Source organism: Meles meles, chromosome 5 (assembly GCF_922984935.1).
Source record: "Meles meles chromosome 5, mMelMel3.1 paternal haplotype, whole genome shotgun sequence".
Classification (NCBI taxonomy): Eukaryota; Metazoa; Chordata; class Mammalia; order Carnivora; family Mustelidae; genus Meles; species Meles meles.
Window position 1 is genome coordinate 132,292,508 of NC_060070.1, and position 21,215 is coordinate 132,313,722.

General features: G+C 40.1%; 1 protein-coding gene across 7 annotated transcripts in view; it reads left to right on the forward strand.

Annotated features, from left to right (window-relative positions):
• The window catches only part of FARS2 (phenylalanyl-tRNA synthetase 2, mitochondrial), a 546,789-nt gene that overhangs the window by 159,193 nt on the left and 366,381 nt on the right, over nt 1–21,215 (forward strand). For all 7 annotated transcript variants that reach the window (XM_046006558.1, XM_046006561.1, XM_046006564.1 and 4 more), the window contains one exon: nt 20,687–20,846. In XM_046006558.1, coding sequence (XP_045862514.1) covers nt 20,687–20,846 — 160 coding nt within the window. The remainder of the gene's footprint in view (nt 1–20,686; nt 20,847–21,215) is intronic.

Here is a 21,215-nt window from a genome sequence, read left to right on the forward strand (position 1 = left end):
AACCCCTTTGGCATCCTTTGTGGTTCATCCTTGTTAGAAAACTACTCTCATTTATCATCAGGAAATTTCATTTTTGCTCCCTTTAATACTCTCTCCCACCTTCCAGATGGTTCATTAGAACCCTCCTGTTCTTGGGCTTCTTTTCCTGAGTTTCCCCACTGTTACTCTTGTGGTGAGCCAAAGGTAGTCTCTTTATTCCTGCTTTCTATCCTGAAATCACTTTTCTATCATTCAGTGAATGACAAGGTTTTATTCTCCACCATGCGGTTACTGGGTTTCCTTAATAGCCTCATGTGGAGGGGCTTTATTGAAGGCACTTTTATTTGGCCTTGATAGATTATAGTCACCATGTTTCCTTAATCTCCTCTTTAAACTCTTTTAGGAAGGACTCCTTCTGTCAAAAACACACTTAAATTAAAATGGCTTCTCTTTTTTAATATTCTTTTTTTCCACCCAAGTGTTTACTTAGGTGTATCTCTTGACAGGGAAGCAAAAAGGCAACTGGTCACAGCCAGGGGTCCACAGTATATTGGATTTGAGTAATACCCCTTTATTGGAGGGCAAAGGGGGTTTGGAGAGCCATTTAAAGAGAGACCAATCTGTTTTCTGTGGCACAAGGCTTTTGCAGATAATTTGTTCTTGCTATGACAGAATAGAAACTCCATAGCTTTTTAGCCTGAGACCATGTCACTTACCTATAGCACTGGGCTTCTGGTACATCTTGCCTTGAACTTTTACCTTGTGCATGTCTGGTTTCTCCAGCGGGTTGGTTACTTTCTTAAGGGTGTCTCCTGTCCAGCCCAGGATCCTGCACAGAGTACAAGTTGGTAAATGTGGTGCTTGGATGTCTCCCACCTTCTGGTCTGCCAGCCTCCACTCTGCAAAGGATGGCAACTAATGTAGTTAAGGGCATGGCAGTTCACCTGTCACCTTTCCTGACTGGGCATTTTCTAGAGTCTTCCAGAGGAGCAGGCATATCATTCCAGGCTGGTTGCAGGACAGAAACCACATAGTAATGCACCAGGGAAACTCAACATAAAGAATTATTAGCTATAACATAGGATATTGAGGCAGTGAGGGATTGGCTAGTAAGAAGTAAGGAGAACTCTGTTCTGTTCACAGATAAGTGAAAGCTGCTACCCCTAGGATTGACACTGAACCCCTAAAGAAGAGCCCTATGCCGCCACCCCCACTGTGGCTCCCTGAATGGCACAGAGGTGGTAGTGGTTTCATGCTGGTGAAATTGCTGGGTATCCACATTCTGGAATTTGCTGGAAATCTGCTTTCTGAGGGGCCAGGGAGAGCTGTTTTGAGGGGTGGTGTCTTGTAGGGAGCACTCTGCATAAGGTTGCCTGGGAAGGTTCTTGGAGGAGGCAGCTGTCCACCGTGGGAGCTCCTGGGGAGATGAGTGCTGCTGCTTACCCTGCAGGACACCTGGGATCCAGCAGGAATCCCTTTGTAATGTGTCTTTACAGGGACCTGTACTGACAGAGCTTACTGTTGTGCTGCCAGCAAAGGAAAAATATTGGGAGGGCCCAGCTCAGTTTTCACAGAGCAGTCAATGGAGGATTGATTTGTGGCTGAGGGGCAATGCATTGATAACGAGCACAGCCAGCTTGCTCCTTTTCCCGAATATCTAGAAGTCTTTGGGGGAGTTAGTTATTCACCCAATAGTTAGGTTGATAGGGAAAGTTACTTTGAAGGAGGCGCAGACTTTTGTCCTTGATTCTCATTTAAAATTTCTGAATATATTTTAGGTCATGGACAAGCTGTCTACTTGTTCTTAGTACACGGATGCGTAAAGGACAGAGGATATTCTGAAAGGTAAAAGTTCGAACCATTATAGGGTCTGGAGAAAACCAGATGAATATCCTCCATAGCTCATTCCTTGAAGATCTCAGGAAAGTCATTATCATTTACATTCTGCATTTGCTGTTGGAGGCGAAGAGGGCCTCATTAGGTTTTACTGAATCCACATAATTACAGTAGCAGTATTTTTTTTCTACTAGCTGAAGTGATATGTGAAAGTAGCAAAAATATTTCCACAGTGATATTATGCTCTTTCACAGTAGACTTCACACCTTGCTGGGGACTGCATTTCTTTGTGTGGTGCATGCTATGGAAACCTACTTTCTATGGAAGGGGTGGTGTAATTTCACATTTTTAACTTGGTACGTACCTTCCCATTACTTGGGAATGGAATGGAAGGGAGTTTTCTGTACCGGCCATCCTCAGAATCTGCTAGTAACCCCTGATACACACATCTTCTTGAACTGTCAGTTTAAGTCTTTTTTTCTTTTTTTTTTTTTAAAGATTTATTTATTTATTTGACAGAGAGAAAGAGATCACAAGTAGACAGAGAGGCAGACAGAGAGAGAGGGAAAAGCAGACTCCCCACTGAGAAGAGAACACGATGCGGGGCTTGATCCCAGGACCCTGAGATCATGACCTGAGCTGAAAGCAGAGGCTTAACCCACTGAGCCACCCAGGTGCCCCTTGAACTGTCAGTTTAGATACCGAAGTCTCTTAGATGGAAAAGAAGCTGCTCCTGCTGTTTGTCACTTTAAGTGTCTTCTTTCTGAAGCTTTGTCCTCAAGTCCTCCAATGTCATCCTCAGACTCATACTGTGATAGGTCTCTGAAATTGTAAACTAGTTAATATGAATGAATTTGAAAGATAAAACAGAGTTCTCTTAAACTAAATACATCATTTTAAGAAAAATGCTGTTTTTCACCTATATGGAGACTTTCTATAATGTGGTATATATGATTGATAGCATTTCATCTTTGCAATGATTTCTAGCCTTTTTCTTTTACCATTTGGGGATCTGCTGAGAGATTTGGATACCACACATGCACGTGCGTGCACGCACACACACACACACACACACACACAGAGGATTTTGTATGTAGTTTAGGGGTAGGATATGCTCTTGGGTTAGAAGTCACTGTCAAGGATATAGTTCATTCTCCATGTCGGTAGTTCTCAGCCTATGTGTGTAGTAAACTGGAAGAACTATTGTTCCTTATTCCCTTAGTATTTCTCTATTCCCACTTCCGTTTCTTATAATACCTCTCTTGGATCACATTGGGATCCAGGCTGGGATTATGTATGATGGTGGATTACCTGAACGGTAGCAGAAGTTAGGGTTACTTAGCCATGGGGAGGCATGGGTCTTGTGGGGAGCAGATCTTAGCACACATCCAGTAAAAGGTGACTCTTGGAGGCCTGGTATGTGTTGGGGTTTGAATAATCATTGTATGTATCATTTAAGGTTAATGACCTAGGCTTACATCAAAATAGAGAAGGGTTTACATTACACAAATGAAAAGAATAATTTACTCACTGTAAGAATTATGAGCGAGGGGCCATTTCAAAGGGATTTGGGGTCACCTTATCATCCAGGTGATGTTTCTAATATTTTGAGAAGATGGACTCTTAGAAAGGGGAAGGACCCTCAGTTCAGTTGCCCCAACTCTGTTACCTTTTTCTGTGCAAAAACTTGGGATAGCAATGACGTGTCATTTCTTAGGGAATTTGATGATGGGACCATGTAGAATATGTATCTGTCTGCCTTGGGAATAGTGGTATAAATGATTCTTATTTGAACCAAGGTATCAAATATAATTTTAAAACCTAGCTGTTAGATTTTGATTCCATCATGCATCAATATATATTATAGCATTAGTCAACTAATCCACAATAAATATATCCGTAGTGATAGGACAAACAGTGATTCATTGTTCAAAAGCTCTACCAGTGTTTGAAATCTACAGCCTACGTAGGATATCACTATAGATTAACTAATGGTCTCCTCAGTGAATTGTGGAGATTTTGACTTTTCAGATGTATTCCAGGGCTATAAGACCTTTTTGGCGTTGTCTTTTTATGTTAGTACTATTTGGAAACAGAACACTAGGGGGTGTGTGTGTGTGTGTGTGTGTTTTATATAAAGTGATTTATTGCGAGGAAGTGGCTTATGTGATTATGGAGGCTGAGAAGTCAGACCACAGAGAGCCAGTGAGAGTTCCAGTCTGAGTCCAAAGGCATGAGAAGCAGGAAAGCCAGTGGTATAAGTTCCAGTTCAAATTCACAAGTCCAAAAGACAGGAGAAGGCTGTCATTCTGCCTCAGGGAAAAAATTAATTGTAACTCAGCCTTTTATTTATTCTGGCCTTCAACAGATTGGATGATCCCAGTCACATTAGAGAGTGCAATCTGCTTTACTCAGCCTACAGATTCTGATGTTAATCTCCTCTATAAACACTCTCGTAGACATATCCGGAAATCATGGTCAACCAAATATGTGGGCACTCTGTGACCCAGTCAAGTGGACACATAAAATTAACCATCACACTCTTCTTGGGCAGCCAGGGTTTGTAGTGGCATGCTCAAAGTCCCTAGTCAGTTCTCCTCAGTCCCTAATTTTGTTCTGTGGATGCCACATTTTAGTAACTCCTAGTAAACAACTTAGTCAGTTACTAGTAAATAACCTTTATTTCTAGATAAAAGTGTGAAAGTATGAAATTTTGCATTTTTCACCCTTATGGATTGAATAGATGACTTGAACTTTTGGGTCGTTGGAGCTCATCTGTGGGTCTTGCCCTCATAGATGGCAAATATTTTTGGTAGCAGTGCATGTTTTTCTGGAAGTATCATCTGCTTTTGAGCTGGTGTGAGGGGAGTCAAATCCATGCTCTGCAACCTACTGTCTGGTGACCTTCGATAAGTGACTTAACCACTTCGAATCTCAGCTTCTTTAACTAACACAGCTACAATTCCTGAGTTGGCGTTAAAGAACTTAGCATGATTTCTGACAAGTGAGACGTGCCTGGCAAATGGTCACCACCCACTCATCCCCTTACATTATCATAAAAGTAGATATCTGCCTTTTTGTGTTGGTTGAGTGTAGATCCAGCTGTAGGTCAACATGAATCAGGTACCTCTTGGGTCCTGCTTTTTAGATCTGATCTATTTTTACTCTTACTTTTCTTTTCTTCTCTCTCTCTCTTAAAGCCACTATCTTTTCTGTTGACTGATTAGTAATATGTCTCCTGTCATCTTCCTTTACAGTAAGTGATAGAATTTAGATGGGGCTGTGGTCCTGTTATATTTCATGAAGGAGCTGTTGAGCCACCTGAAAAAGGAAATGGAACCCCTTTCTCTCTTTTTTATCTGTCATTATGACCTAGGAAGAGGAGGACGAGAGATCACCACGTTCAAGGTGACAGCAGAATGGATGATGTTTTCTTCTCCTTTACATGGGGGTTGTCACGAGAACCAGCTGTTGCCAGGGCAGACAGTTTTTTGTAGTTGCCATTGTTGCTTTTTGCCTCCACGCGTCCAAACATTTAATCTCTTATGTAGTTTGTGTACAGCTTCACGTAATTTCCTTGCTTTGATGGATTGAAGTTTCTGATGTTTTCTCTCTATAGGCTAGAGCTTGGCAGAATATTAATCTACTTCCTTTTCCCACTGGTACCCCTAGGAGAACCCCCTCAGAGAAGAAAAGTGCTGAAAAATAGACTTGTCACGATATGCTAGAGTTAATACAGGCAGGCGAAAAAGCTGACCAGATTTCCGCAATAGCCAGGAGCCTTTGGCAGTGTCTCTGGGGAGCGGGACGTGGGGGCTGACGGGGATAGGAGGCACCAATGATCCACGGACATTGCTGCAGAGCACCGGGTCTGCGCATGCGCGGAAAACAGCTGTGCGGAGTCATGTGGGCTCCTCCTTGCTGTTTTGGGGATTTCCTGACCCTGGCTTCCTGAGAACATGCGTCTGTCATTAAGCAAGGAAGTGAATAGCGTCTGTGATGCCTTGAACTCGAGTTTTCTCTCATGGAGACTTCAGATAGGGGAGATTTGGAACGATTGTGTTGTTCAGTGGGGACCTGTTTGAGTCTACAAACGAAGGTCTAGTGTGGGGAGATTCCCTGGGAAAGCATTTGAAACTGGAGCTTCTCGTTTTGTAGAACCCCCTTGACAGCCAGTATTTTGTTCAATTGGCTGGCAGAGGTTGCTTTTCAACTACCAGTGTATTTTTGTAGCATCTTTCACCACAGAGCACTGACTGTTTCAAATCTCTTCCCATTACTCCACTGGCACAAAGTTCCATAGCAAGGAGAGGAAAGGACATAAGCAGTAGGGAGAGAAAATAAGGTCTGCTTTTGCAGTGCAGAGCTTTAATGCCCATTCCCTCCCCTGTGCTAATCCCTGTAACTTGATTAATTGGCTTGTGGTGCATTACAGAAAGTCTAGGGAATGACAAAACTGCTTCAGTATCAATTAGCTAACACAGGAGTGGACTTCCTACAGAGACCCCAGGACAGAGTTGTATTTAACTGGACCGTTTCAAACCCAAGTCTTCCCAAATGATGAGCAGTGGAAGATTTCACTTAGGCCCCCGTTGTTTAAAGAAATTAAAAACTGTGGAAATTAGCTGCTGAAATCCACTTAGATGAGTCTGCTATCCCTTTAATATGTCTGTCTGTTCATCGCACTAAGACATCCCAATCCTTCCTCCAAAGTGATTTGAATACTTAATATTTGCTGAAATGCTTTAGTTGGATTTGAATAACGTAATTGAATTTGCTTGCTGCATTCAGGGGGAATGAGAGCTTGGGAGTTCCTATGGTAAAATATGCGAACGTGCTTCTTTTAGAAGCGATTCTTACTTATTTCCCTGCCTGTGAACCAAGAATTAATGAGCAGTGGGCCTGCCAAATATATAAGCCTGTATTCATCAGAATTACAGGCTTTATCTGTCACTCTCCAGGTGACTGGCTAGTCCCTCGGGCTCAGAGGCGATCTGCTTTGTGACAGGTTTTCATTGAGCTCAGTTGGATATGGAATGCCTTTGTGTTTGGATGCCATATGTTCTTAGGAACCACCTCAGAAACAGGATCGTTTGTAAACTAAGGTCCTGACTAAGTGCTGTTCCTTTTGCCCATGGTTTGGTGAAGGAGACAGATAAATAAACTCGAAACTCAACACAGTTAGCACAGTGGAAGAGATACGGCCAAGGCACAGAAGGAAATGTTTATCCCTGGGGTAATAATAGGAAGCTTACCAGAGAATCTTCGAGAGAAATTTGAAGTTATCCTAGCAGAGAAGGGGAGTCTGTCCCAGGTTGTGGTAGTAGCATCTTTGAAGGCACGAGGAAACACATACTGTGGGATGGCTGGAGCATGGGGAAGTGATAAGAGGCAAAGTTAGAGAGAGGTATGAACTGCTTCCTGGAGGGCCTTCTATGTAACTTTGGAATTTGAGCTTTAGTTTAAAAGTACTAAGGAGTCTTTAATAACTTTTAAGCATGAGAGTGATGTAATCAGGTTGGCATTTTAGAAAAATAAGTCTGCAGGTTAGCCCATGGAATGGAGCAGTGTAGGTAGCATTGGACATGAGAAGACTAGTTAGAAGATTATTTATAATCATCTGAGAGAAAACCACCGTGGGCCAAGCCAAAGAAACAACAGGGATGACAGATGAGAACGAATGGACTTGAAAGATGTTAAGGAGGTAGAATTTACTGGATTTGGGGACTGCATATGGGGAAGTGAGGGAAAGGTAAAAGTATTTGATCTGCTTTCTTGGTCCCTTTCCCAGAGTTTGGGATGAAAGGAGGAGAAATAGGTTTTGGGGTTGGGGTCAGGAGAGCTAGCTGAGTTTGGAATACGTCTAGGGGGGAGGATTTGCAGATGGCATTGTTCAGTCGGCAGGTGCTTGGATGTGTCTGTGCCCTGGCATGGTTGCCTTGGATGGAGGTGGAGATTTATGATCTATGGCTGTAGTTGCTGCTAAGAGTTTGGCTGCAGTCATCTAGGGGAGCATAAGCAGAGTCTGAAGCGTACAGAGCTGAAAATGAGGCTTGTAGAACACTAATATTTAGTGCTAGGAGAGGTAGGAAAGGGAAGCCGTGAAGAAGACCAAGAAAGAGTGCCCAGCTGACTTGGGAAGAGGAGAGCGGTTTGTCGTAGCATGACACCGGATGAGAGAGAGTTTCGTGTCTTTTGTGGACTGTTTAAAGGGGGGAGTTGAGTATCTGTACCGAGGAGAAAGAGCCAAAAAAGAGAATAAAGAAAGAAGAGATGTGGGATGATTTCTAAGTAAGAACTTAGAAGAGGCAGAGAGTGATTGGGCTAAGATATGTTCAAATCACTGCAAGGCCTGAAGCCTGACAGAGGAAGACACTCCAGTCCACTCTACTGCCCTCTCCCCCACTCCCCTCCCTCTTCTCTTCTGTCCTCTCCTCTCCTCTCCTCTTCTCCTTCCTTCCTCTCTCTCTCTCTCTCTTTTTAAACTGAGGTGGACATGAAGGACTGAGGGATGACAGCAAGGAAAGTGCATTTATAAGAGGGAATGGAAGGGCTTTCCTCTCTGATGACTTCTCTTTTTCAGTTAAGATGGAAAGGTCATTCCCCCCGCCCCCCGGCAGAAGTAGTGTAGGTGAGACAGTCACCTTCTAGGAGTGACATACCTGATTAGTTTCTGAAGTTAACCAGAGAGAACAGCTAATACTTTCTCCAAGGTTCCGTTCTTGACTCAGCACATGCCTATAGAGGCAGTTCTAAATTCATCAGGTAGTTAAGGAGACATGTACGAGCACCCGCTGTGTTCAGGGCATTGTGATGATGGTGTTAATTCCTGAGGTTACACTGTCACACGGAGTCTTTCCTGTTGCTCCTCAGTTGGTTACAGATCCTGTAACCTGGTAGCTTGTCTTCTTTCAAAGCAACAGTTTGGAATATTGTTGTTTGGGCATTAGTCTCACTTTAGCATGCCGATGTCGAGTCTGTGGTCCCTGTATTTAATTTTATAATAAGCTTTTTGTTTTAGGATATTTCTAGGTTTTTTTGTTTTTTGTTTTTTGTTTTTTTGAAGATTTTATTTATTTATTTGACAGAGAGAGATCACAAGTAGATAGAGAGGCAGGCAGAGAGAGAGAGAGGGAAGCAGGCTCCCTGCTGAGCAGAGAGCCTGACGCGGGACTCGATCCCAGGACCCTGAGCCGAAGGCAGCGGCTTAACCCACTGAGCCACCCAGGCGCCCTAGGATATTTCTAGGTTTTATAGAAAAATTGCAGACACGATACAGAGTTCTGTGTGCCCCATACCCAGTTTCCTCTGTTATTGACATCTTACATTAGTATGGTATATTTGTCACGAGTAGTGACCCTATTTTTATATATTATTACCTATATTCATTTTTATTTATTTCCAAGCCTTCTTGCTGTGGCCTTTTCAATTATCTTTGGCAGGGGAAGGAATACTTGTCTACTGATAATTCAGAAACTTGAGATGAACAGACAGTTTGAGTGTTCTCTCTATTGTGTTTTTGGGGTTGTCTTATCTTAAACCCTACTTCTAAGGCATCTGAGTGGTGCGGTCAGTTAAGCATCTGACTCTTGGTTTCGGCTCAGGTCGTGATTTCAGGGTCATGAGATCAAGCCCTGCATGGGGCTCTGCCCTCAGTCTAGAGTGTGCTTATACTCCCTCTCCCTTTCCCCCATGCTTACTCTCTTTCTCCCTAATAAAAAGCAAAAACAAAACTCTACTTTTTATCTCCTTTTATCAATTAAAATAAATATAAAATTAATTTATATCCTTTATCAATTAAGGAGGTGAAGAAGTCTACAAAGAAAATAAATATCAACTGGTATCAGTTATGTGTCTCTAATTTTAAAAATATTATCAAGTAAATACAACTTGTTAGACCAAAATCTTTAAGAAAATGGGTTCATAAGGGAGAACAAAGAGAGGTTTTTCTTGTTGTTGAAGAGATTGTGTACCATCGCCAGTGGTAACAGTTCCCTATCCTCTTTGCCTGTAGATGGCACTGATTTTATACTGGGCTGTAGTTTTGAAACTACACAATTTGGAATAAAAAAAGTCTCTGGTCAACGTTACGTCTGTGTTCACTGATGTGCTCTCTGTTTTCACCTCCTGCTCAGCAGAACACAGAACTAGGAGGCTGTCTTGGTTCCGTTAAGAGGCCCATCATAACAAAGTCATTATGAAAGGTGTGGAATTTGCTGATAATTTTGTAAGAAGGAGGAGAGCATTTGTATCATATAATCTGCAGTGCAGTCATTCCAGAAAACTTCTGAATGAGCCTGTTTCCTCTCCGGATCCCTTTTCCTGTTGTCAGTGGAGAGGTAGTGTTCTCAGCCATTCCTTGGTGTACACCTTAGTTCTCTAGAACCCTCTTCCCAGCTCCAGGAAAGTTCAGAATCTATCAGAAAGAAATCCTCTTTGTCATGCAGAGCTATTTAATTACTATCTCATATTCCGTGGGCAACTTTGGGTTTTCACTTTCTCTACCCCCCCTCCCCGCCCATTCTTACTGCCATCCCCTCCCCCCAACTGCCAAAGAATTCTCTTTAGTTGTTACTCCAAGGCTATTATTTTTTTACTCCCCTGCCCGCCTCTAATTAATCTGGTTATCTTTTGAGTCAGATCCTTTCCAGTAGAGTCATACAGCTAAATGAAACCGTTTAAAAAATGTCAACTTGCAGAGCTATTTTATGATGTCATTCTGAAACAGCAAGTCCGCAGAGTGAAATGTCCTTTGGACGCTCTCATTGAGATCTGAAAGCTCCTCCTCCTCTCCTCTTCCTTCTCTTCTGGCTGTGCCTCCTCTTTCCTCTTTTTCCTTCTCCTTCTCCTTTCACTTCCTCCTCTTCCTCTTTATGCTGGTTTGCATAGCCTGAATTCATAGCTATATCCTCGTTTCTCTCTCGTTCTCAGATTTTCTACTGGAACTCTTTTATCTGGTTGTGTCACTTGGCAATACTTTTCCATTAACACAGTTTTGGGTTATATGTTCACTACTTGTATGTGTGTCTTGGGCCTGCATTTGCTCTCATGCAGAGCAAGAATGCTGTCCCTGAAGGCTTTAGACTTCTTCTCTATGACTCAGGCAAAGGTGCACTTAGGAGCCTAGAATGAGCTGAATTGGTGGCTGATGAGTGTACCCGCTGGTCAAAACTTCAAGTGCTACTCAAATGACCTTATCATACTTGTTTTAATATTCCAATACAGAAGTGCTTTGTAACTCGAACATATTGTTTCTGTTTCAGATATATTTTTCTCAGTGTTGCCTTGATGCTACTAATGCATTTTCATGTTCCAGTACTTTCTTAGCTTGTTTGGATTATTCAGAGAATGAGCCTAAGTTTTTCTTTGACCCTGAGGTCAGGCTTGGCTTGACACTTTGGCAGGAAAGGTGAAATTACTTCAGCTTTAAGAGGAAGCCAAAAAGCACAGCTCTCGTGCAACCCACATGCTTAACATGTCCTGGTCAGATGCCTTTGAGGGACCTTGCCTTTGTGAGCCCCCGGCCACCCCAGGGGCTCCTAGAATGAAGGATTTTTTGGATTATTTTCGATGCGTTTCATCTCTTGGAGTGTTATACCGTGCACAACAATTCATAAGTCTATGTCTTTTCTTTCTGGAGGGGTTTTTCTGAACCACTTTTGGATTTGAGCCCAATTTCTTCTTCTTTCTCACCTCTGTGCGGATCCTTTATTTGTTAACGCTGAAGCCCTTCAGTTCCACCTTTCCACCACTCTTTTCATCTGGTTCTGTTCTTCCCTTTAGGGTTGAGGTAACCTGCATCAAGCTCGGGTGTCATAACAGATGCCACAGGAATGTCCACCTCCTTCCGCTCAATGCTGTCTTTGGAAGTGCACGTGGCCTCTGCCACCCATTGCTTTCCTGTCGATGAGGCAGAACACTGCCGCCTCCGTTTGGTTCCAAAGCAATACTCCCAAAATAACTGTCCACATGGATGCACTTACACGTATTCATGCATTTGAAAGGCAAACCTTAATTATATTTTGAGAGATTTGTGGGACTTCACACACTAATAATGATTTAATTAGAATAAACCGTCACTGTTTTATATAGGATGCCTAAAGCCGTGTTGGTGCGTGAAATTGTGGCAGCTCCTATCTGTTCACATTTTATATTCAGTTCCTAACCCTATTCATCCGACTCTGTAGATTCTTGTACATGGAAGACAAAGAAATGACAGTAGACACAGTCATGGAAATTACCACAGAAACTGGAAGATGGGTCCGTGAGTCAGATTTTGGTTTGAATTTAGACTCCACCACTTACTGTGTAAGTGGGAAGTGACTTAACTTCTCTAAGTCTCAGATTTCTTATCTGAGAAATGGGACAATAATAAGGACTGTGAGGATTCAGTGGAGACACAGAGTAAGTAAGGTAAGCACGCAGTAAGGCAGTAAATATGCTGAATGATCCAGAACTGACAGCCACTGGTAGGTAGTGCAAGCAGCAGCAGCAGCAGCAAAATTTGTTGTCGGGTCATTTTATCTTTCACGGGAACTCAGAGGCATGTGGGTATTTAGCATTACTATGAAAGGTAGGCTCTATAGATGAAACCAACGATCAGTGGATACTTTTTATTTTTTTTTAAGATTTTCTTTGTTTGAGAGAGAGAGAGAGCGGGATAAGCAGACTCCCTGCTGAGCAGAGAGTCTGACGTGGGACTCCATCACAGAACCCTGAGATCATGACTTGAAGTAAAGGCAGACACTTAACTGACTGAGCCATCAAGGAACCCCCAGTGGATATCTTTAAATGGCTGAGTAGAAGAACTACTGCTTTAGCACCTGCAGAGCAGTCCTGAATAACTCCATCCTGCTATCATCCAAGCCCCTGTATACTTGGCCACTTACGATTTCATGTAGATATATATTATTCTTCTGACCATTTGCTTTTTTATTTGCTTTTTAAATGTGTGTTTAAAAATCTGGAGCATTTTGAAAAACCCCTCTGACTCTCTAAATTTTAAATTTAATTGGGTTTTGCAATCCACTTTTAGTTTTGAGCCTGATTAGAATTAATTTCTCACATTCATTCTTTTCTCATCTGGGAACAACTTGCCCTGGCTTTTGTAAGCAATTGCAGTAGTGGTGGAATTTGGTGTTCTGGGTCATTTGGGTTTGTGCAAGGACACTTAAGAAAATGTCAGAGAAATAGAAGAAATCCTAGTAGAAAAACAAATGATATAGCCTATTGTGTGCAATTAGTGGAAATCAAGTTTAATTTCATCAACAGTGGATATCTCTCAAACATAAACTAAGAGAGATGCAGCCACTTAAAGGTCCCTGAAATCAGCGGTAAGCTGAGTGTTTTAATCCCAGCATGGTGGCTAATTGGCTCAGTGATCTTAGCTTCTGTGGCTCTTTCCCTCTCTGGATTTCATTTTCTTATTTGGAGTTGGTTTTGTTGATCTGTAAAGTCTCTTCCAGTTCCAGTATTATATTTACTCTAAAAATAAGAGCTGATTTGTTCATATGGTTTTATTCTCCTGTGTTGTATTGTGCAGATGGCCTTAGAAATTACTGCTTTTCTTTCATTGAGAGTTTTCCAAACTCGAGTCATTAGTGTATGTTACAGGTATTTTTTGGTTATACTTCTGTCTTGTATATACTGTTAGATATTAATAATTTTTAAAAAGTAGTCTTAAAGTGACTGAATTCTTTTCCTTAGCATTGTCCTAAACTCTACTATCTCTGAAGTTATGGGTTTGATATGGGATTGACATATTTTTCTAGTAGACAATTAAACTAATACATAACTCTTAAGATAATATATTTACTTGTATATCTCCCTAAATCTTAAAAGAATATATGCTACTTTTGGGGAACCATTGGTGGGTTTTGGGTTTATTATGTCAACCATCCCTCCCCTAGCATTTTTGATATGTTTTTTGTACCTGCATGGACATACCGGTGTTCTGATTGACCTTTTAAAACTAGATTGGCCACAGTGAGTAATTGAAACCTTTAGTGCCCAAATAGACTCCGAGACTTATGATATGCTAACTGTGAAAGCTTGGGCAAGACACCCTGAAAGATTCATATTCCACCTGTGTAAAGTGTTCATAGTGGAGTGGGAGGATTTGTGGGTGATGGTGGGGAGGTTCTTATGACAAATGGAAAGGGATAATGAATAGATGAACAAAGTGCTCTTTAAAAAATAATAATACATATTATGGTATGGTTTCACTTATTTGTGGAGCGTAACAAATAACATGGAGGACAAGGGGAGATGGAGGGGAGAAGGGAGTTGTGGGAAATTGGAAGGGCAGGTGAACCATGAGAGACTATGGACTCTGAAAAACAACCTGAGGGTTTTGAAGGGGTGGGGGATGGGAGGTTGAGGAACCAGGTGGTGGGTAATAGGGAGGGCACGTGTTGCATGGAGCACTGGGTGTGGTGCAAAAACAATGAATACTGTTACGCTGAAAAGAAATTAAATAATAATAATACACCTTACAAGTATGAGGTATGATTAATATTACCAACAAGAACAGGAGAGTTGGAGAAGGGCACTTTCCTCCTTTGTGAGCACGAGCACACACTCTGGGGCTGTCATCTTGTGGAACACCAGACAACAGTCTTGGGGCTCATCTTTCACCTGTGCAACAGCGTATTTGTTGAATGTGTTATGGAAGGACCATGATTGCTGAGACGTCCTTGAGCTTCGTATTCTATTAGGTTGAGAGAATATTTACTTTAGCTTTTGTTTCCCTTAGTTTTGGCCCATGAATACCAGGAAAATTACTATATTGGACTACATCTCTGACTTTAGGCTCTGAATTTCCACATGATCAAGTATCTCTTGTTTGTTTGAGTGGAAATTTGAGAAAGGATTCTGTTTGTTCCTGGTAACAATGTAAATGACATTGGTGTTCCAGAATGAGGGGAACATAAAGCCAATATAATACATGTGTATACAATGTTACAATAAATCCACATGGATATTACTGTTCACACAGAACCTAAATACCCAATTAAGAAATATCTAATTGGATGGCATTGATAAGAAATACTCTGTTTTTGTTGTACCTTTTGTAAGTGACATGAAGCAGGACCATTTGTTATTCCCTCCAAGTGTCACTTTGAAATATTGGTATTGTTAATACATAAGTCAGTTTTTATTCTTTATTTATTTTTATTTTTTAAAGATTTTATTTATTTGACAGAGAGGGCACACACAAGTAGGCATAGAGGCAGGCTGAGGGAGGAGAAAAGCAGACTGCCCGCTGAGCAGAGAGCCCGACATAGGGCATGATCCCAAGACCCTGGGATCACAACCTTAGCAGCCATTTAAGGACTGAGTCACCCAGATGTCCCCAAAAGTCGGTTTAGAAAAAATATTTTATACATTCATTGTCCTTAAATAACAGGTGGTATAAAAGGATTCTTTCTTGTATTGCTCATTAATTTTTTGACCTTTGGAGTCATTTTAACATTTGGAATGCAGGAACCATATTTGGTATTTGGAGTGGTGCAGGAACCATATTACATCTTCTGAAGAGGGTGGTCTTCATCTGGTGCTCTGGTTTTTGTGGTTACCACCCAGAGAGCAATCATTTGGTAGCCTGTCTCTTGTGGCCAGTGAGGCCTGTGGTCATGGGTTTAACAGGACAGTAGCAAAGAAAGAAACAATTCTTAACTGGCTGTTTTCCTACCTCCCAGTCATCCCTTGAAAGAGATGTATTTGTATACTTTGAAAGTTGAAACCTTACAGTCTGGCTTCTAATCATCTGAGATAACTGAGATCCTCCCCTTTTGGTCAGTGACAGGTGTTATAACACCCTCAACTACTGGAAGTCATGAAGAACAAAGAAGGCTGCTTGGAAAATCACAAAAATTTGAGAAACAGCCTAGAGCTGGGGCAGGGTTGAAGGATAAGGTTCACCTCCTACACAAGGCCACTCCAAAAACAGTTCTTTTATCTAATGCACAGAAGCCAACAAGAGAGTTTGGAAAATGAAGACACAGATGAATATGTTCTAGATGAAAAAAAGACAGGATAAAACCTCAATAAAAGACCTTAATGAAATAAGAGATAAACAATTTACCTGAGAACGAGTTCAAAGTAATGGTCATAATGATGCCTACAAAATTAGGAGAACAACGCATAAATGAAGTGGGAATTTCAACAAAGAAAAAATATAGAAAAGTATTGAACAGAAATCGCAGAACTGAAGAATATAGTAACTGCACACAAAAGTTCAACAGGGGGGTCAACAGCAGACTAGATGAAGCAGAAGAAAGGCTTAGTGAACTTTAGTGAACTTAAACACAAGGCAGTAGAATTCATCATGTGAGGAGCAAAAAGAAGCTGTCCTTCAGAATTGAAGAAAAGGTAAGAAAAAGCCGAAGCCATCTAAACTGGCTTTAAAATAAATGTTAAAGGGACTTCCTCAAGTCGAAATAAAAAGGTGCTAATTAGTAACAGGGAAACATAAAAAATATATATAAATCTCACTGTTAAAGTTAATTATGTAGTTAATTTCAGAATAATATAATATTGTAGTGTTGGTGGGCTCATCACTTATAAGTCTAGTATGAAGGTTAAAAGACAAAAGTAGTAATACCTATAACTATAGTAATTTGTTAATGGATACATAAGATAAAAAGATGTAAATTATGACATTAGAAACATAAATGGGGGGAGGAAAAATGTAGAACTTTAGAATGAAACATATTTTTAAGTTGTTATCAGCTTAAAATAAAATTGTTACAACCCTCCTACATTTTATGTAAGCCTCTGGTTAACCACACAACAAAAACCTGCAGTAGATATGCAAAACATAAAGAGAAAGGATTCTAAATATACCACTAGAGAAAATCATCAAATCACAAAGGAAGAGAGCAAGAGTAAAAGAAAGGAACAAAGGAATTACAGAACCACTAACAAAATGGTAATAAGTCCATACCTATCAATGATTATTTTAAATGTAAATGTAAATCTTTCAATCAAAAGGCATAGAATAGCTAAATGGATAGAAGAAAACAAGACTCTGGGTGGCTCAGTCATTGAGTGTCTGCCTTTGGCTCAGGACATGATCCCAAGGTCCTAGGATAGAGTCCTGAGTTGGGCTTTCTGCTCAGCGCGAAGCCTTTTTCTCCCTCTCCCCCTGCTTGTGTTCTCTCTCGCTGTGTCTCTCTCTGTCAAGTAAATAAATCTTTTAAAAAATATTGTGTAGTTATGTATTATTTTATATTCAGCTTATTTTTTCTCCACCAGATATATTTTGTTTTAATTTGGTTTTTGCTTTTTTTAAAGATTTTATTTATTTATTTGACAGAGAGAGATCACAAGTAGACAGAGAGGCAGGCAGAGAGAGAGAGAGGGAAGCAGGCTCCCCACTGAGCAGAGAGCCCGATGGGGGACTTGATCCCAGGACCCTGAGATCATGACCTGAGCCGAAGGCAGCGGCTTAACCCACTGAGCCACCCAGGCGCCCTGTTTTTTGCTTTTGAATTAATTTTTTTTTTACCTTTCAGAAAATTTCATATTTTTGTTTTAATGATAACTTTTATATTTACATCTTTTTAAATGCTCTCATTTCACTATTTTCTTACTTAACTTACTAGTTAGTTTGAAAGGTGGTCTTTAACTATTACCTATCATGTATACAGTAACCAATGGGTATTTTCCACTTGCCATTTCTTTTCCCTCTTCTTCCATTATTTCTGCTTTGTTTTAGTCTCAAGTCTATAATTTTGTGCATTAATGTGTAATTCATCATTAATGTGGTGGATTTTTTTGGTTGAATATTTCCCAGTTATCTTTTGCTTGAATAAAGTTTATGCTTGGTGAATTCTTCAAAAAAAGCCTCATAACTATGAGATTACCATGTTCTTGTGTGTTTACAGCTTTTTCAATAGACCTGATGTGCAAAAGCCAGTGTTGCTGGGTATAAAATTCTTGGTTCATAACTTTACCTTTCTTTTTTTAAAAAAATATATTATTATTGAATTGTTTGCAAATATGGCTCCATTGTTGCCCTGTTTTATACGTTGTTTTGAAGAATCTGATGCTAGTCTAGTTTCTTTGCCCTCCTAAGTTATTTGATCCTTTTGCCTGGAGGCCTAGGGGATTTTTTTCTCTTCATCTTTGAGATCTGATAGTGTTTACCAGGATATGTCTTGTGTTTTGTCCTCCCAGGTACATTTCCTCAAGTACTTGTTTTATCTGGTACACAATTGTTCTGGTCTTGTGTTCTGTTTCTCCTCTTTCAGGGACTTCCAATTATACACATGTTATTCCTTCTTTGCTTGGCTTCCATCTCTACCACTTTCTCTCTGACTCTTCTTTCCTCACTTCATTGTTCTTTTCTTGGTTGTCTTTCTGCTTTTCTTTAATGTCCTGATTAAGTCTTCACTGAGGCTGTTCTTTCCTGTGTACTTCATAGCTTAGACCTCCATTCCGAGATAATTTTCTTCTCTTTCCTTCTTGAGTTCAATCAACTCTCTTTTCATGTTTACCTATTTTCCATACATTTTGTTATTAATTTTTGAGTTTCTGACTCAAGCAGTTCTTTATACCATCAAAAGTGCTTTATACCAGTTAGTGTATTTAACTTAGTTTTGAAGTATTATGTTACCTTCTTCTGCTCTTGCTTCTTGACTTTCTTTTTGAAGAAAAGGGGAAAAGGCTTAGATTTTCATCAGTTGAGCTATATCGAATGGCTTTCTTATTTGGGGGGGCAGTAATAACTCTGTGGCTTTGTTTCATTTTCTCTGTTACTTATTGTGGGTTTCTGGTTGTTCAGAAGAATTTGTAGTTGTCTGGTGCCCTCTTCTGTTAGTGCAGCAAAGTGCAGAGTCTTCAGTGGAATTTTTTGTTTTTTTTGGGGTGTTTTTGGTGAGGTAGGGAAGGGATGATTTTTAAAATCCTCTAAGGTTTTAGGTTGCTTTATTTTATGGAGCTCCAGGTTTTCTTCTTGCTTCTTTACTCTGCCCCACCCAATTGCCAAGACATGTCTTTCATTATTTTCATTTTTTTGTCGTCCATTGTAAGGATGCCTATTGAGGACTGACTGTCACTTTTAATTTGTCATGGTGTCCCTGCCTTGTGGTCCCTAGTCACATCTCCTAGAATACTTGTAGGATTTTCACACTTACGGTCACTTACTCTTTCTGGTGGTGATTTTAGGTCAACTTTAATACTTCACTAGTTCCCCTTTTCCTCTCTTTCTTTCAGTTTTTCTTAGCTTGCCCTGGCTTACCTCAGAGGTAAAAAGTGGGATGGGAATATAATAGTTCCTTTTCTCTGGGATTTATTTAGCTTGCCTGATTCATTCACTTCCTTCCTTCCTTCCTTGTTTTTTATGTGCAGTCATTTTAAAATGTGGGCATTGTCTGTGCCATGATGAGGGCATGGTATTTAATAATTTTATTTGCTCTTTTTGTTCTTAGTTACTTTTAGAATAGGTGTTGAAAGACATAGACTTTGGCAGCTGCATTGTCTTCAGTTCTCATAGGGCTAATTTGAGTTCTAGGATGGTAGAATCTTTTTCTGAGAAGATTTTGGTTTGATTTTGCTGGGAACTTAGAAGAAGTACCAGTTTGTGATTGCCTTAGTCCATTTTCACAGTCTAAGATTCTCTCTCTTGCCCAGGTAATGTGACCCCTAACTGTAAGTCTGTACAAGAATATTGTATTCATCCTTATCATGGGATAAGTCCGTTAGGGATGGGGATATTTATTTGATAACCCTATTGGGTCAGACACTGTGGACTTTCACTTGAGTCTCAGTTGCCATGATAAATTGTCACAACCAGTGTTCAGCTTTTCAGTTGATACATTGGATATGTAAATATTCTCAGTGTTTCTCTCTGGCTTATGCTGGGCTTTTTTTTTTTTTTTTTCTGGTTTTGTGCATAGTTGTACACTTTTAAGTAATTCCTCTCTATTGTGTTACTTCTGTGCTTTTAAGAATTTTTGTATATTTTAGTAGATTTATGAGGTCATTTTGTTCTAATTATTTAGCCCAATATTACTAGAAACAACCATTGACTCATTTTTTAAAATTAAAACATTAAAAAAATTATTTCATGGGACATTTGGTGGAAAGAATGATAGATTCATTGACTCTGTTCTCCAGCTTGAGTCCTCTCCTAGCAGGTGGAGATCTACTTTATTGTTAAAGATGGAGACACTTTATTTTAGTGGTAAATAGCTTATGACTAATGACAGATGTGATTAATAATGATGATTGTGGTGATAATAAAAATTTATTTAGTGCAATGTGCTATGCTTTTCATATTTAATTATCACAAATCTCTTAATTTAGTGTTATTATTTATATTTTATAAATTGTTACCGGAAACTTACCTAACATAACACTTGGTCTGTGTTCATCCAGATAGTAAATAGCAAAATTGTGTCTTGGGTCCTGTCCTGGGCTTTGGAAATAACACGGTTAAGCAAAGTCCAGAGTGCTTCCTGCCTTCATGGACTTTACAGAATATAATTCTTATTATACCTTCTTACCTATCTCAGGTCACACTATAAGAACTCTCTAGGATGGTCAGGAATATAATTTTAGAGTCTGAAAGCCTGATTCACTGGTATTTGCACTAGCATTGAGGCTAATGTCTCTTCTGAGGAAGTGCCTGTAAGTTAAGCCTGTAAGTAAAAAGAGATGAGAAAAGATCAGAACAGTGTCTTTTAATTCTCTAAGGACTCTCCATTACATGTAGCACAGTGCTAGTATGGACTAAATGAATGTGATTTTCAGTATATTCATTGACTAGAAGTCTTAATGGAATTTATTCCCCTACCATGTTTTTTCCTGTAAGCTGTCCAGGATACTATTTTTATTTATGCATATTATTCCTCTTGGTTTACAGTTATTTGCTGGCATAAAGGATGGAGAAAGCCTACAGCTCTTTGAACAGAGTTCTCGCTCTGCCTGTAAACAAGAGACACACACCATGGAAGCCACGAAGCTCGTGGAGTTTGACCTTAAGCAAACACTTACTAGGCTTGTATCACATATTTTTGGAGACGGTAGGTACTCAAATGCCTTTGCCTTTCTTTGGGGTCTTAAATATTTAACAAATAACATCTTTCTGAAATCATGAAGGCTAGGTGTGCCTAGATTTTTTTGGTCCACGTTGTGACTTAGTGGTTTTGGTCTCCGTGAGGTAGAACTTACAGATTTGCTGGTTCATTTCACTTGAGGAGCAGGAGGACATGAAAATGGAATTAGCTTGAGAAAGAAAAATGATTACAACCTTTGATAAGAATGATAATGGATTAAGATCAGTGGGGAGAAAGTCTACAGGCTGATTAGTATTATTTTATTACTATATTATCATTAGGTCACACTTGATAGGGCAAGATTCTCACCCATGTGAGTTGGCCCAGTGGAAACTT